This window comes from Mandrillus leucophaeus, unplaced genomic scaffold, assembly GCF_000951045.1.
Source record: "Mandrillus leucophaeus isolate KB7577 unplaced genomic scaffold, Mleu.le_1.0 Scaffold244, whole genome shotgun sequence".
In the NCBI taxonomy this organism is placed as follows: domain Eukaryota; kingdom Metazoa; phylum Chordata; class Mammalia; order Primates; family Cercopithecidae; genus Mandrillus; species Mandrillus leucophaeus.
Window position 1 is genome coordinate 1,102,676 of NW_012102521.1, and position 15,585 is coordinate 1,118,260.

Consider the following 15,585-nt stretch of genomic DNA (forward strand, 5'->3'; position numbering starts at 1 on the left):
CTCGGCCCAGAGACCCCCGCCTAGCCAGCCTCAGGACTCAGCTCAGAGACCCCTGCCCAGCCAGCCTCGGCCTCGGGACTCGGCCCAGAGACCCCTGCCCAGCCAGCCTTGGCCTCAGGACTTGGTCCAGAGACCCCCGCCCAGCCAGCCTCAGCCTTAGGACTCAGCCTGGAGACTCCCACCCAGTCAGCCTCGGCTTTGGGACTCAGCCTGGAGACCCCTGCCCAGCCAGCCTCGGGACTCAGCCCAGAGACCCCCACCCAACCAGTGCTTGTTGCTTGCTGGCCCAGAACATGGAGGCTCCAGGGCACCCCCATCGGGGGGCCTGGTGGGTAAAGAGGGCTCCAGCCAACCCCAAATCTGAATCCCGAAAGGCTGAGGGGACACTTACGTGCCACAGAGAAGTTGTTGAGGGGGGCCTCACGTTGGTCCACGTCCTGCGGCCGCTCCTTATAGCCAATGAAAGTGCCATCATTCTTGAGGAGGAAGTAGCGTGGTCGCCAGGTCTTGATGTACTCCCCTACGGACGTGCAGGTGGTGAGGGCCATGCACACTCTACCCGTCAGACCCTCGCCAGGCAGCCAGGTAGCAACTGGGTGTGCCAGGACAGATGTGCCTGGGACGCCTGAGTCCCGGGGGGCAGGCGCAGTGGGGGAGCTGTTTCTTAGGGCAAGCGACAGAAACAGCCCTGGGTCAGTGGGAAGGCAGACTCGCCCCACCACAGCGCCCCTCTCAGAAGAGCCACCCCATCTGTGTGTGAAAACGGGCTGGGCCAGCTGGACGCAGGGGATGAAGTACCATTGACAGGAGGCTGGGAAGAGGTCTGGGCCAATCTACACAGCCTTCCTAGAAGAGGCAGCACCAAACCAGCCAGTCCCCAGCAGGCACCAGCAGCAGCTCCGGCACCAGCTATGGCCACAGGGGCTGCAGGGCTGAGAGCATTCCCCAATCAACCAGGGTTGGCCAGGTGGCGACAGCAGCTGACAGTGGCATGTGTGGGCTGTCCAGCATGGCCGCCCCCCTACCCCTGCTACCCACCAAGAGGATGGAGCATGGCATCAGCAGTGAGAGACCAGCATCACTCAGACTGAGGGCCGGGCTTGCGGGACAGGACTGCCCCACTGCCGTGGGACAGCACTCCCTGTCTAGGGGCCTGGAGCACAGTCCTGGGGACTGCCAGTGAAGCCAGACACGGAGGTGGCCCAGCCAGCTGGGCAGGGGCCCCGGGGCACAGAGGCTGTCAAGTCCCCAGGCTGAGACCCACACTCAGGCCCTGCCGTCGTCGGCCCTGCTGTGTCCCACCCATGGGTCACTCAGGTACACGGGAATGTTTTCCCTCAAGTTTTGCAGCATCAGCCATACGCAGGCGTTCACACTTCAGAATCAGAGCAGCTGTCCTCGGTGATAGCCCAGCAACTACCATTTTTCATACTGACACTTGGAAAAAAATGTTCCACTTACATTTTGCCGAGCAAGGAGTTTGAACAACAGGGAACTTACTAATTAGGCAACTGCTTCATCTGAGGGGCCACTGGGCAGGGGTTGGGGAGGGGGCCAGGGTAAGGGGTTGGGGTCCCTCAGCTCTGGGGCCTGGGTTTTCCTGCCACACTGAGCCCCTGACCGGGACACCTGTAGGGATGTGGGGGACAAGCAATTGTCCCATCACCAGACCACCCACCACCTGGTCCTGCTGGGTCTGCATGGTAAGCCCAGACGCGTCCAGCCCTCCCTGGTGCGCAGGGAAGTCCCAGCAGGGCAGCAGCCCCAGTGGAGCTCAGAGGACACAGGGCGTGGGCATCCCAGCGGGCAAGGCATTCTACTTTCCAGGGAGCCACGGGCGAGCTCTTTCAGAGGTGAGTCACCAAGGCTTGACAAATGGCCACCCCCCGGCCAGGTGACCTCTCCCTCCTGCCCCAGTCCCAGCTGCCCGATGCCCTTCCCACCAGCACCATGGGGCGTGGTCTCCACAGGACCAGCCCTCACTCTGCCCAAGCCAGGGCTGCTGGGGGGATGCTGGTGGGGGTGGGGACACTCCACCCAGCAGGGCCTGAGTGTGGGGACAGGCTGTTGTCCGGTCTGGGGTGGACCGGGGAGGGGACAGCCACAGTCCACCCAGCAGGGCCTGAGTGTGGGGAGAGGCTGTTGTCTGGTCTGGGGTGGACCAGGGAGGGGACAGCCACAGCCCACTCACAGTTGCCTGACACCCCTGGAGGATGGCCAACACCCAGTTGCCCATCTGGGGAGGAGGGTCTAGGGCCCAGAATCTGCCCCAAGCCCAAGAGCACTCATCAGGGGACCCCACCCACTCCACTGAGCCCTTCATGCCCCTGCCAGTGGGCTGCCGGGCAGGCATGGTCCTGCCACCCTTGGGCGCCGGCTCCTGTCCCTGGCCTGGGATCTCACACGCACACCCCCGAGTGTGCACAGAGACGCACATACGTGCCACGCAGCTCCACCTCACCTCCCAGGTCCCCTCCCCCAGCCACAGGACCCCTGCAGGTGCAGCAGGCAGGCAGGGGCTCTCGGTGAGAGCAGAGCAGGCTCGGGGGCTGCATACAGCCCACTCCACCCGTCCCCCATCCTAGGCCACCCTGCCGCTCGCGCCCACCCGCCTGCGTGCCAGTCTGGAGCTGTCGGCCCCTGATGGAGTGCCTCCCATCCTGCCAGCTGCCACTCCCCAGGACGCTAACTGAGCGGGAAGACTGATGAGCGCCCAGGCCCGGCACCCCTGAAACCCATCTTGATCCACCAACTGCTGCCAGCCCCCACTGTGCCCAGCATGGCCCCGTGCTGTCCCCGTGCACGCAGCCCCCGTGTCCAACCCCAGTCTTGCCCCTGTCCCTGCTGCCACAAGCTAAGCCCCAGGTTCTGGGAGCTGGATCTGGGGGGTCCTGGGAGCTGGATCTGGGAGTGCGGGAGGGGCAAGCCCAGGGGCGGCACTTACCAGGCGTAGGGGGTGGAAGAGGGCAGGTGCCCAGACCCGAGCACTCCTGGGGAGTCCTGGGGTGGGCAGAGGCCCAACTGGGCCCTGGGCTTTCAGTGCCTTCCGCTCGCCTGGCCCCACAGACCCAGGGAATGCACAGGGATCAGGGCTGGCCCAGGGCGGGCCCGGGAGACAGGTGTGAGTGAGGGAGCCTCACTTGGCCTTTATCTTCGGAAGCCCGGCCCAGCACACAGACCCCTCCAGGGGAGGAGCAGGATCCCCAGGGACTGGGATAAGGGGTCCAGAGACACACAGTTCTTTTTCTTCATCTCCCGCCTACAGGGTCAGCCAGGCGATCAGTTGGGGTGGTGCCAGCTGCGGCCGGGGCCGGGGCTTGCATCTTAACGAGTTCAGCTCAGACAGGATGCTGGGTGGGCGGCCAGCCCCAACAACAGATGCCCCAGGGCCCCACTACTCCCTGCTCCAGGACTGCGGTGACACAGGACAGGGCAGGTGGAGGAGACAGCCACCCGGGGCCCAGCATCACTGTCCTCACGGCCACGGGACACCTGCAGGCTGGCACCTGCCTCCTCCGGGTCCCTCAGGAGGGTGGGAGCACAGACACATCAGTCAGGGCTGCCCCACAGACCCCCCACACGAAGAGACCGGCCCACATGGACTCTTCTCCTTCGCTGTCCTGAGGGTCCCCAGGGGAATTGGAACCTGTCATCCAGGCCTTTCTTGAGTTCTCCACCCTGTTGTGATCCTCAGATGGCCCCCACTCGAGGAAGGAGTAGAATCCACTTGGAGACGCGTAGAGCCAGCTGGCGTCCCCCCGACCCCACCCCACTTACCCCCTAACCCCACCCCACTCCACTCCACCCACCTACCTGCCCGCACAGCTGAGGGCACCAAACACAGAGTGGGCACAGACCCCCAGGTTGCCACGCAAGGCCCTCACTCCAGATGGGTACAGGCAGGAAACAAATGGGGAGCCCAGGGCACGCCCCACCCCACAGAACAGAAACCCACACACAGCCAAAGCCATCTCCTGCCAGCAGCCACTCCCAAGGGCAGCGGAGACCGCCCGGCATTCAGGCCCAGTCCCTAACGGGCCTCTTCAATCCCTAACTCTCACACCCCCATTCTTGGCTCGAGAACCCCCAAGTCCCCAACCACTGCACATGCTTCAGACCTGGGACCTGGAGCAGGCAGGGTCCCAGCGCAGCCCCGGCCTGGGCCTCAGGATCTAGCAGCAAAGAGGGCTCCATGCCCCTTCAGGAATGTCAGCAAGTCCGGATGGGGGACCCCACACCACTAAGTGGGGGCCGCGTGGAGGACAGCACGGGACCGGTCCCAGCCTCCTGCCCCATGGCTGGTCCCCACGGCAGCGGGGAAGCAGCAGCTCCAGTCCCACCCTCTAGGGTTCTCTCAAGGCCAGCCCTGGGCCGGTGAGAGCCGCCCTGACCCTTAGCCCTGTGGCACTGCACCTATCCCAGACCGGGTCCTGTGAAGCCACAAGGGAAGGGGCTCCTGTGCCCGATGAAACCCATAACCCCCCCCGCCAGCCAGCAAGTCCATGGCCCAGGGCTCTAGGCATGGGAGGTGGCTGCCCTTGGTGGGGGGTAGGCAGTTGGCCAGACGCCTGTGCCCTGCCCAGAGGGACAGAGGAGCCCAGGCTACCCTGACTCCTCCTGCACCTCCTAGGCCCCACAACCCCCAGCCCTGGTCCCTTTGGCATCCCCATGTCCCTGGTGGCTCTCCGGCAGGAGTGACCTTCCATCCCCAACCCTGCTCATCCCCAGGAAGGGGCTGGAGCACCCCCAAGGAAAGGGGGTTCCTTCCCAGAAGTCCTCCTGGGCCAAATACCAGGGTTCTGAGAGGAAGCTGCTCTTGCCTGGCCTCCCCCAACCCACACCACCACCACGAGGGCCGTGTGGACAGTCACAGGCAGCACACCCTCTCCACGCCTCACACACGCATCCCAGGCCACACTGTGGGTCAGGGCCCCCAAGGCAGCACCCACGAAGACATGGGGACCAGGACCCATGTGCCACGGGCAGGACTGGGTGGGCTCCTGAGGGCCAGCTGGCGGGTGGTCCATGTCCCAGGACTGACACACGTCCTCCTGAGCCACCAGGTGTGTCAGCCCCTCTAGGCCACCACGTCCTCAGCTCCATGAACATTTTCTCAAAGTCCCCAGTTCTCAGGAAACTGCTGGATAAACACTTCGCAGAGACGGTGGTGGCAGCGGCTGGCAGGGTGCCAGGCGGCACCGAGCTGCTTCTCCACAGTGAAGTGAGCCCAGCAGGCCCTGGGAGCGGGCGCCAGCTGACAGCGGCCACCGCGGTCCCCACTGACGACACATCCATCGCCCCGACAGCTGCCGGGGGCCCATTTACCTTCTCCAGCACATTGAGCAGACGGCCCCGCTGACGGCAGCCCATGAGGGGCCCACAACCCACCCTCCCTGCCTGCCAGGCCTCTGTCCGGGCCCGAGAGTCCACATCCCTTTACCAGCAGCCCTCGAACCCTGTAAACAACCAGGCTGGGGTGGGGACAGGGGAGGGGCCGCACAACAGAGGCCAGCTGACCCCACTCGGCTGGAGTCCCCAGGTCTGTGGGTGAAATACATCCACTGCTCCTCCTGGCACAAGCCCTTCTAGGGGGAACAAGCGGCCACTCTGCACGAGGAGAGGTGTCTGTTCCCGCCAGGCAGAGGGCTGGCGCTCCACCTGCCTGGGCCTCTCCCAGCCCAGCACCCATTCTGCTCTCCCAGAAAGCCCACCTGGCAGGCAGGGCGGGCAGGGTTCATCATGCCCATCAGCTCCCTGGGGAAACTGAGACTTAGGGGAGGTGGCCCTGAAGGTCACAGAGACGCAGATCACGACCAGAGACCCCAGGTCCTGCCGCTCAAGCAGGGTTTGTAACTTGACACAAACTGCAAATTCTTCACCGCCTTCTGCTCCACCACTGAGCAGGCCTCAGCCTGACACACACACCGGGAGGAACGTGGGTGCGGGCAGGGGGCACCACCATGACCCCGTCCACCTTACTGAGGCACAGCTGGAGGCGCTGGGGCCCCTCTTCCTGCTGCTCCAGGGCAGCGCCTGGCTCTCAGCTTTCCATTCCCCTGGGGCTCTACTGGGTGGGGTACTGGGCCTCCTCCTGGCGCTGCCCCTGACAGACACCTGAGCCTGGATGTCCTCCCCCACAGGCACTGCCCGTCAGCCACCCCTCGGGCTGGCAAAGGCACCCCACCTGCCACACACTCATCCATCGCAGAGCCTAGCAGGGGCACATCCCAAGACCCTGTGGATCTGGCCCTGTGCCCTGTCCCTGTCCCCCACCTCACTTTTGGTCTCCCCCAAGCAAGCCCCACCCATGTCATGGCCCACCCTGCCTACTCAGGACCCCTGCAGATGAGGCTGTAGCCCCTCCCTGGCACCTCCTGCTCTGCCCCCGCCCACTCTCCCCGTAACTGGCAGCAGGCTTTGCCAGGTGCCCTCCACCCAGTGGGTTCCCAGGGCCCTCACCCTCACTCCCTGCGTGGGAGGAAGCAGGGCATGGGGACAGCACACAGTGCCTGCTGCGAGGGAGGGCTGGCCAGAGTGTCCCATGTGTAGACACTGCCCTCGGGAAAGGAAGTGGGCACGGGCACAGGCTCCTTCCGGGGCTCGGTCGGGGGCACACAGCCATGCCCACAGCCCCTCCCTCCTCCCGTCTCTCTCGGGCAGGGCCCCTGGCGGGTGAAGGGCTCCAGTGCTGACCTCTCAATCCCTGACATCCCAGGAAAAGTGCCCTGCATTGCTAGGGGAAACTGGAACCAAGCGGTAGGGACCTCCTCCTCCACACCAACCATGGGAAGCACCTCCCAGAGAGGGGCCTTCACCTCCCACCACCGGCCTTCCACCTCCCACCACCGGCCTCCACCTCCCCACCAGCGGCCTCCCACCTCCCCACCACCGGCCTGCTCTTGTTTCTGCCCTAACTTGGAGCCACACCTGGGGCAAGAGGGCCCCCAGAGCATGGCCGGCTGAGGAGGGTGCTCCTTCTGATCCCCTGGCCTGCTGGGATACTGCAGCCCTGACCCCCGTGGCCTCACCCCCACACCCCACCAAGCTTGTGCAGCTCAGCATCTCCGCGCCCTACCTGGCTGCTGTGCCCCGGCCGCAGTCTGTGGGGAAGCCAGCCAGTCCGTGGCCAGCCGAAGGGCCCCTCTGCGTTCTCCGGGCCCTGGGAGCAGCCGCCTCCCCGCCAGGCCTGAGCAGGGGGTGTCTCCACCCGAGCTGGACAACCAGCTGAAGGCCTGGGCAGGTGGGCCCGCCAGGTTACAGGGTATGGGTGGGGTCTGCGGTCACTGCCTGGGGAGTGCGTGAGCCCGAACACAGCACCCCAAGGGTCCCACCCCAAAGCCCCCAACATTGGTGGTAGAGTCAACAATGAACTCCCAACCCCCTCAATTCCAATGTTTCTGAAATCCAAACCTATCATTTCTTAAGGTTCAAGGAAAACGCACCTGAAGGCGGCATGACAGGGAAGGGAACTCCCACTGGGGATGGGGAAGTGAGGGGCCTAGGGTTCGCCCAACAGCCCCATCCTGGCCTAGAGCCGCAGGGCCCTCTGCCAACCTGCCCGGGGCTCCAGCGTTGGGCTGGGGGAACCTTCTCCTGAGGCAATGGGACTGGGCACAGTGGTCCAAGCAGGCAGAAGCAGCAGGAATCTGCCCACCCAGGGCGGCCTGAGGAGCAGGCCCAGAGCCACAGCTGCCAGGCTCAGCTATGGCAGGGCCCGAGGGCAGGGTGCTGGCCCCAAGCCGGACCGGGTGTGCCCAGGCAGAGGGGACGCCAGCAGGGGCCGCGCCAGTTCCCTCCGCTCAGCCTCCCGCAGGACTTCTAGGAACCCGGCCTGATGTAACCCAGCCAGGCCTCTCCTGAGAGCGGAAGGTATGCAGGGGTCTGGGCGCCAGCGCAGGAACTATTCCACACACATTCTGTCCCCTCTCCTGGGCCTCAGTTTCCCTTCCCGGAGTCCAGGCCCCTATAGGGCATCCCTGTCCAGAGAGGGCCAGCAACCAAGAAACAGACGGGAAGAAGAGCTGCCCATCAGAAGCCACCAGTCGTGGGGTTGAGGTCCAGGGCTGGGGCCAGCAGTGACCCCTCACCCCCACTCAAGGCCACCTCGGCTTCCTTTTTTGTTGTTTTTGAAGTGAGAACTCAACAAGCTCCCAAAACAGGAACCTCCCCAATGCCGGCGGCCTCCACCACAGCCGTGCCATGACCTCCACCAGCCTGTGCCTCCTGTCCCTCACCTGGGTGGGCCCAGGGCTGTCGGGACCCCCGCTCTCTGCCCAGCCCTCCCATCAGGAGCCAGCACACTTGCCTCCCAATCTTTGTCCCTGGCCCGCCCACAGGGGCCGTTCTGGACCCTCAGTGCTCCCCCAGGGGAGGCGGAGCTTGGCACTAACCAGCCCAGGGCCCGCGGGACTCAGACTGAAGCCCCCCAGACGCAGGCTGGGGTTGACCCTCACCTGACAGCCTGGGAAACTGAGGCCCAGGGAGCACAAACAGCCTTGGCCTGGAGCTCACAAGGTTCCCACAGGCTGAAGGGAGAGTCTGCGGGCTCCCTCCCTCAGGGTCCTGCTGGGCCCCTCATCCTGGCAGGGTAATGAGCAGCCTCCATTTGCACACAAACAATTAGCCCAGCGGGGCCCTCCACGGCAGCTGCTCTCCGGAGTGGGCTCGGAGCCCCCCCACAGACCTCTTTTCTCATGGGTGTTTACTCAGCAAAGTCAAGGCCTCCTCCAAGATGAAGGGGAGTGGGCTGTACCTGCTGAGGTCCTCCACCTCATACAGAGACCCCAGGACCAGCTGGATGGCTGGGCAGCAGCTGGGGTGCAGAGAGGGTCTGTGTCACTCACCAATGCGAAGTCACACACTGGGGTGGAACCACTCAGGAACCCTCAGGGAACCACTCCCTGCCTCGGGGCCCCCTGCAGGGACAGCCAGTGGCAGAACCTCAAGGTGGGGAGAGGCGATGGGAAGGAGGCCCAGCCTGGACACCTGCTTGGGGTCAGAGAGCAGCCTCCGTACTCCCCACCGGGGCGCCTGGGGCTCACTCAGCAGCAGTGGTGAGGGCGCTGCCCTGAGGCCTGGACTGGGGGTCTGTGCCAAGCATGGGCCCAGGGTGGGGCACGGCAAGGACTCAGATGTCCGGAGACTGGACCCTCCGTGAGCTGCATGGACACATGGTCCCATGTCACCCGGGCCCGGCCAGGCACCCAGATCCGCGGCTTGGACACGCCGCCATGTGCACTCAGGAGCATCTGCCGCGTAGACCCACACATCACAGGCAGCTTCCCTCAAGCCACGCCCACTCGGCCTTGGCCTGCTGGGTTACAGCCTGCCGAAGGCAGCCAGGCCTGCGGCTCTTCCCCGGGCTCCCTCTCAGTGACCAGCCTGAGGGAGTCCAGGAGGTGCCCCTGTGGCTGGCACCCACTCCTGGCCTAGGCCCAGCCCTTTCTCAAGAGCCCAGAGCCCCTCATCCTGGGTCCCAGCACCCCGGCCACCCGCCTTGGCCCTCTACTGACCCACTTGGTCCAGCCAAGTGGACGGGGGGACGCTCAGGAAGACAACCGCAAGTGGACAAGGACAGGCCCCCAGGCCGGGAGCTGCACCAGGGCAGCTCTCCATGGGGCTAGGCTGTAGCCAGGCTGGTGCATGGTCCCAGGAGCACTGGCGCAAGCGGGCAAGGTGAGCAAGCCATTGGGGAAAAGTACCTCAAAAGAGCCACACAGCCTCTGGCCAAAGCCTGGCACGGAGCTATCAAAGGAAGGAAAACTGCAGGCTGGAAGCTGAGTTCAGCCAGACCTGCGCCCTGGCCCAGGGATGATTTTTTAAAATTGTCAACCTTCAAAAATCCGGAGACTTCACACAACAGAACAAATCTTTGAAAACGCAAACATCTGAGCAACACTGAGCCCACCAGGTCACCAATGGCCAGAGCTGAGCTGTGGCTGCTTATCCAGTGAGACAGCCGAAACAGTAGGGGACATCTGGCCCCCTGTCCCTATAGGTCCCACCAGCCTCCTCGCTAGCTCCTGCCCTTAACAGCCTGAGCTCACCCTCCAGGAACCATCTTCCTGTTAGATGCACAGACCCAGAAGCCTTGCCTGGGTCCAGTCACAGGTCCACACAGGCCTGTAGCCAGAACTCCTGTGTCCCCGTGCCAGGTCCCTTCTATCTCTGAAGCTCCTCTGACCCAGAGCACACATATCAGAACAACAGAAAGCAGGCTGGGCCACTCCCCAGAGACGACGCCCACCTCCCAAGGGGCAGGAGAAGGAGCCTTGGCCTGGCAGACACTGCCACCCTGCCCCTCACACACAGGGCACACCCATCCCCTCTCATCTCGATGACCACATCACCCCTGAAGGCACCATCACGGGATGTGTGGCCAGCCCAAGTAGCCTTGGTGGGACTGTCACCTGGGGGTTCAGCTGAGAACCAAAGTGCCCCAGGCCATGGCCGTGGGGAGTCCTGGCAAAGGGGACAGGTGTGGGCCAGCCTCCAGGACAGCACCCTAACCTGCAGGAGCAAGGAATGGCGGGGAGTGGCACAGGGCATCTGCAAGGGGCTGCGGCCGGGCCTGGAGGACAGTCACTGCGTCCCTCCCCAGCCAGGCCTGAGCACTGTGAAGCAGGGGTGGGGTCAGCCCAGCACAGCCCTGCTGGGGACAGGGAGGCAGCTGGTACCTCCAGCCAGCGCTATGGGTAGGGCTGGCCCAGCCAGCAGGGTGGCAGAGCACATCTGCAACACACAGGGGACCCGGGGACGGGAGTGGGGAAACGCGGCAGGCCCTGGAGAAGAGGCGTTCCTCCGCAAGCAGGGACCAGCTGTGCGGGTGGACGCCCACCTGCTCTCGGCAACAAGAGGGGCTATGCCTGCCAAGGGCATATGTCATACCCACGCCACCTCCCATCCTCAGCGCCCACTGCACTGGGGATGGAGGAGGAAGAGCCAGGGGTAGAGGTACAGGACCCTGTCTCCTGGCCTGAGGCTAGGGGTCAGGTGACAGAGCCCGGAGGCTGCTGAGGCTGGCTGGACCCCAACTTAGGGCCCCCCACAAGCCATTCTCCACTCCACCAGGTCTCTCTCCCACTACTGCTCCCTAGTGTAGATGGGGAAACTGAGGCCCAAGGAGCTCAATGAACTTGCCCTTGGAAAGGGACATGGTGATGGAGTGGCTAACCAGGGTTCAAACTCAGCTCTCTGGACACCCCACTGGGCCTGATGCCCCGCCCCTGCCAGGCCCCTCCCGAAGGCACGACAGCAGCAGCAACCTGAAAATCACCCTGGCCTCGGAGGAGCACTCCCGCCTGGGCCCAGCTGGCTGATAGGCACCCCAGGAACCGGGGCCTGGGCCCCTGGGCAGTCAAGGCCCTGACGTCTCCTGGGTCAACCCTAAATCCAACAGTCTATCAATGAACAAACATTTGCCAAGGATTAAGAAGCAGCGGCCCCAGGCAGCAGACTGTGTGTGGCACAGAGAGGAACCGGGCCAGGATCGGCTGGGGGGGGGGGTCCCTGACACCAAAGAGGGCTGGGAGATGAGGTAACAGAGCACCTCCAGGCACAGGTGGCAGGACTCCTGGGGAACAAGCAGGGGACAGCACACGGGAGGGGATGGAGAAGGCAGGCTGCAGCAGGAGGCCTTCGGGGGAAGCCACGCCAGAAGCTCCCCATGGACTACAGGCCTCTGCAGCCTCCTTGTCTTAATCTCGACACCCCGCGTGACATCACTGGCAGCTGCCAACTCGAATGCTCCAAACACACAGCCAACCACACCCCTGATCCCCCAGCATCTCATCTTGGGCACTCCTTCACCCCACCCCCAGGCTCCTGCAGCTCCTCAGGCCTGCTCTTCTGTGAGCTCCTATACATCCCACAATGCCCCATCTTGTGACACCCACTTTTGCCACACCTCCCTGTCTGCTCCAGCTGTGTCTGGGGTCTCCCTACTACCAGATGTGAAACCCATCTGCTAAAGGGTATACGTAAAGTGGGGAGCTGCTGGCATGAGATCACTAGAACTTAGCAGGGAACCAGTCTGGAAAAAGAAGTCAGGAGAGGGCAGACAGATCCCGCCTGGGGCAGGAGAGAGTGACTCGGCCAGAGGACCTGAACCTGAATAGGAAGTCTACCCCAGCAGGACAGAGGAGCAAAACAGCCACGCAGCCTCCACTGCACCCCCCTGAGCAATGGAGGGTGGGCAAGGCAGAAGGGCCTGCACAGGGTTGGAAGGGGTGGGGCTATATCCCCAGCTTCCATCCCACCAGCTCCTCGCCAGGCCTCTTGGGGAGCACCCCCTCCATAGGCTGCAAGGCCAAATGAGTGAGGAGGGGGACTCAGGGGCTGGGGGGCCTGGGCTCAGCCAGCTCTATAGCTCCAAGGCAAACATGCCCTGTGCCCAGGCGGTTACGGATTCCCCCCACCCCCAAAGCTCAGGCCTGAAGCAGGCACCAAGCCAAGCCAAGCAGCCCTGCCCTGCCCTCAGGAGCCCTTGGGCAGTGCCCCGGGCTGCCAGCGTGCCAGACCCTGGAACAGCCCAGTGTCCTCGCCGCCTTCCAGGAAAGCCAGGAGAGAGGCTGGCAGCAGCTCCCCCGCCTGCCAGGGCCCGCACCAGGAAGCCACTCAGATGGCCGGCCCTGCACGGGGCCTCATCCTCCTGGCCTCCCCGAGGCCGTGCCCTCCATGCCATGGGAAGACACGGGGCCCCGGACACTCACCCTAGGCCAGCCCAGGATTCCCAGGGGAGGCAGTCCCTCCCACCCAGCAGGCCTGGGCACAGGCACTCACAGACCCTGGGGCCACCCCCATCCCTCCCTCCCCAGGCCCAGCCCGGGCAGCGGGTACCAACCTCGTTTGTGCAGCCAGCCCTCCTTCACAATAGCCACGTCGCTCATGGTGCCCGAGGCTTCCACGATGCTCCCGCGCTCCTCTCAGGCTGGCGCTCCCCGAGCCCAGCTGGCCTGGCCACAGCCTCTGGGAGAAGCAAAGGAAGCTGAGTGTGAGGCCATGCCCGGCTAAGGGAAGCTCCTCGCCCAGGGTGAGTCGGAGACCCACTGCACGTGCCTGGGGGCTCCACCTGCACCTGCCTTCCCAGGTGGGCTGCCATCCCTCTAGGCTGTCTGACCCCCAACTGCCGGCCTGCCTTACCTCCCCCCAAAACTCTCACGGCTGCCAAGTGTAAAATCCATGTAATTGAACACAGTTCCCTGGACCTGGGCCTCTCCTCATTCTAGGCTGAGTCCCCAGCCCCTGCCACCACCTCCCTCAACAGCCTGGCCCTGAGAGCTGCTGCCTTGCTCACCTCCCCATTCCCACCTCCCTGAGCCTTTGGACAAATCATCCCCATCCCCAAAAGGCCTTCCCAGCCTGCCTAACCTGATGCACCAGCTGACAGGCTGCCTCCTCCAGGCAGTCCCTTTGAGACTTATTTGACCCAGGCTGGCTCGGCCTTCCCTAAGCCCCTGGTGACAGATGGCCCCGTTTGCTCTCCCTGTCCATGATGTTCCTACCCATGGATCCTGGGACAGGGAACAGGGCTCCTCCCTGCTCCCCAGACTAGGAAAGCAAAGAAATTCAAACATGAAGAAGACTGGACCAGGATGCAGGCCACCGGCGCAAACGGCAGCCCAGAGCCCTCCAGGGCGAGCCCAAAAACCTCCTGGGAGAAACCCCAGGCCCCTCCTAAACCACAGCGCCCCTGCCGGTCTGAATCTGGTTCATTCATTTGGCCAACGTGTACCAGGCGTCTCTGGCTTTGCCAGGCCCAGTGCTGGGCGCTGGAGACAAAGAGAGGTTCAGACAAGTCGGTCAGTGAGGAGCACCCAGTCCAGGGTGGTTAAAGACCCATAATTACAGCAGTCGGGAGGCAGCAAGTAAGTGAGGGAGCACAGGACAGGCCCCTACCCTGCAGTGGCCCACCAGCCAGCCCTCACCTGAGCACACTTTATCCATTGATCCTGCATGGCTTCCTCATTTCCCCTCTGATAGATGAACTCCTAGGCATCCCTCAAAACCCAGTTCCCACATCACCAACTCCTGGCATCCCGAGAAAGAGCACTTGGCATGCTCTTCCTGTGAGCAGTCCTCTGCTACCCTTCCAGACGGGCCTTCCTGAGGGGAGGAGGCTCCTCTCTGGGACCTCCAGGCCAGGCAGAGATACCTGACGACCTCTGTGGAATGGACCCCAACATGGGTCTTCCCACAGTCAGCCAAGATGCTCTCCCACCAGGCAACCTTTCTGGCCTCCTGAGGCCTGGGCTGGACACCCACAGAGGGGTGCTTTGCACTGACTGTCTTAAGCTACATTTAGAATGGCAGGAAGGCCCACTGCCTTGTGTCTAATGCCAGGACAGGGAAGACCACACCTTGCTCAAAGAGGGAAATGCCCCAAGTACTCAGCAGGATGGAAAGCAGGCCAGACCCGAGGAGGGCAGGGCTCCCAGCCGCGCACGCCTCAGGCACAGGGGGCTCTGACGACAGAGTGGGCGTGGCCTGGAGGCAGAGGGCTGGACTCAAAGACCTCTGGATGTCCCCCCACCCCCCACCCGGGCCTGCGCCCCTCCAAGGCCTGCTGCTGACAGAGTCAGACAGCTGTCCAGAGCCATGTGTAAAAATACATCTGTGCACACACAGGGTGGTGTACGTCTGCACAGAAACGTATACACCAGGCCAGTACAGGGCTGCCTGTGGAGCCTCCGTACTTCCCACAGCCTCCGTACCTGCCACCTGCCTTTACCATAAGCACATATTCTTGCTACTGTTATTATTTAAGTCACAACTTAAAAAAAAAAAATACTCTGTGTTTCGAAAGGGCTCCTCCATCTGCCTCCAGAACCCTGGTGTATGAGAAGTCTATACAGCTCCGGGGAGAGGGAACCGGGCCTCCACCAATGCCCTCCGCCCTTTGCTTGGATGAGGGACTCAAAGCAGTCAAGAAGTGGCCACCTGGAGCAAGGCCAAGAGACCCAGGAGTGAATGTGCGGCGGCCTCTGGCTACAGAGCAGGGGCCCAAGCCAACCCCGCTTACCACGGCAGCACTCAGGGGCCGTCCCGACAGGACCAAGGCTCGCTAGCGCCCCAGGATACTCAATCTAAGGGGCAAGCCCCAGCTGCCCTCTAAGCCTCGGCCTCTGGGACGGGCGGGCAGGACCTCCAGGGCCCACCCAAGACAGGAAGCAGTTCCGGGGCCCAGGAGGGTCAGTCCTTTGTGGCTAGCCTGGGTCCCCCGCCACCACGTACAACTTTTTGTCCGTGGGAAACGAAGTCTCCTTCCGGGGCCCTCCCACAAACTTGAAGGCCGGCCGCGGCGAGCGTTTCTCCTAACCCCGGGGCGCCTCCGCCGGCTGTCTCGCTGGCCCAACGCCCGGGGAGCCCCACGGCCCGCAGGGGCACCCCAAGCCCCAGGCCCGGCAGCGCCCCTTCTCCCGGGCCCCGGCCTCGCCGGGTGGAGCACCCCAGCAGGACAGAGGAGCAAAACAGCCACGCAGCCTCCACTGCACCCCCCTGAGCAATGGAGGGTGGGCAAGGCAGAAGGGCCTGCACAGGGTTGGAAGGGGTGGGGCTATATCCCCAGCTTCCATCCCACCAGCTCCT

At 63.8% G+C, this 15,585-nt stretch overlaps 1 protein-coding gene across 1 annotated transcript in view; it reads right to left on the reverse strand.

Moving 5' to 3' along the window:
• The window catches only part of LOC105541756 (RAC-alpha serine/threonine-protein kinase-like), an 18,598-nt gene extending 3,333 nt beyond the window's left edge, over positions 1-15,265 (reverse strand). Inside the window, exons 1-4 of the mRNA XM_011982919.1 lie at positions 15,232-15,265; positions 13,369-14,484; positions 12,842-12,966; positions 392-520 (exon numbers count right to left, since the gene is read on the reverse strand). Coding sequence (XP_011838309.1) covers positions 392-520; positions 12,842-12,887 — 175 coding nt within the window. The 5' untranslated portion in view covers positions 12,888-12,966; positions 13,369-14,484; positions 15,232-15,265. The remainder of the gene's footprint in view (positions 1-391; positions 521-12,841; positions 12,967-13,368; positions 14,485-15,231) is intronic.
• Between the last annotated feature and the right edge of the window lie 320 nt (positions 15,266-15,585).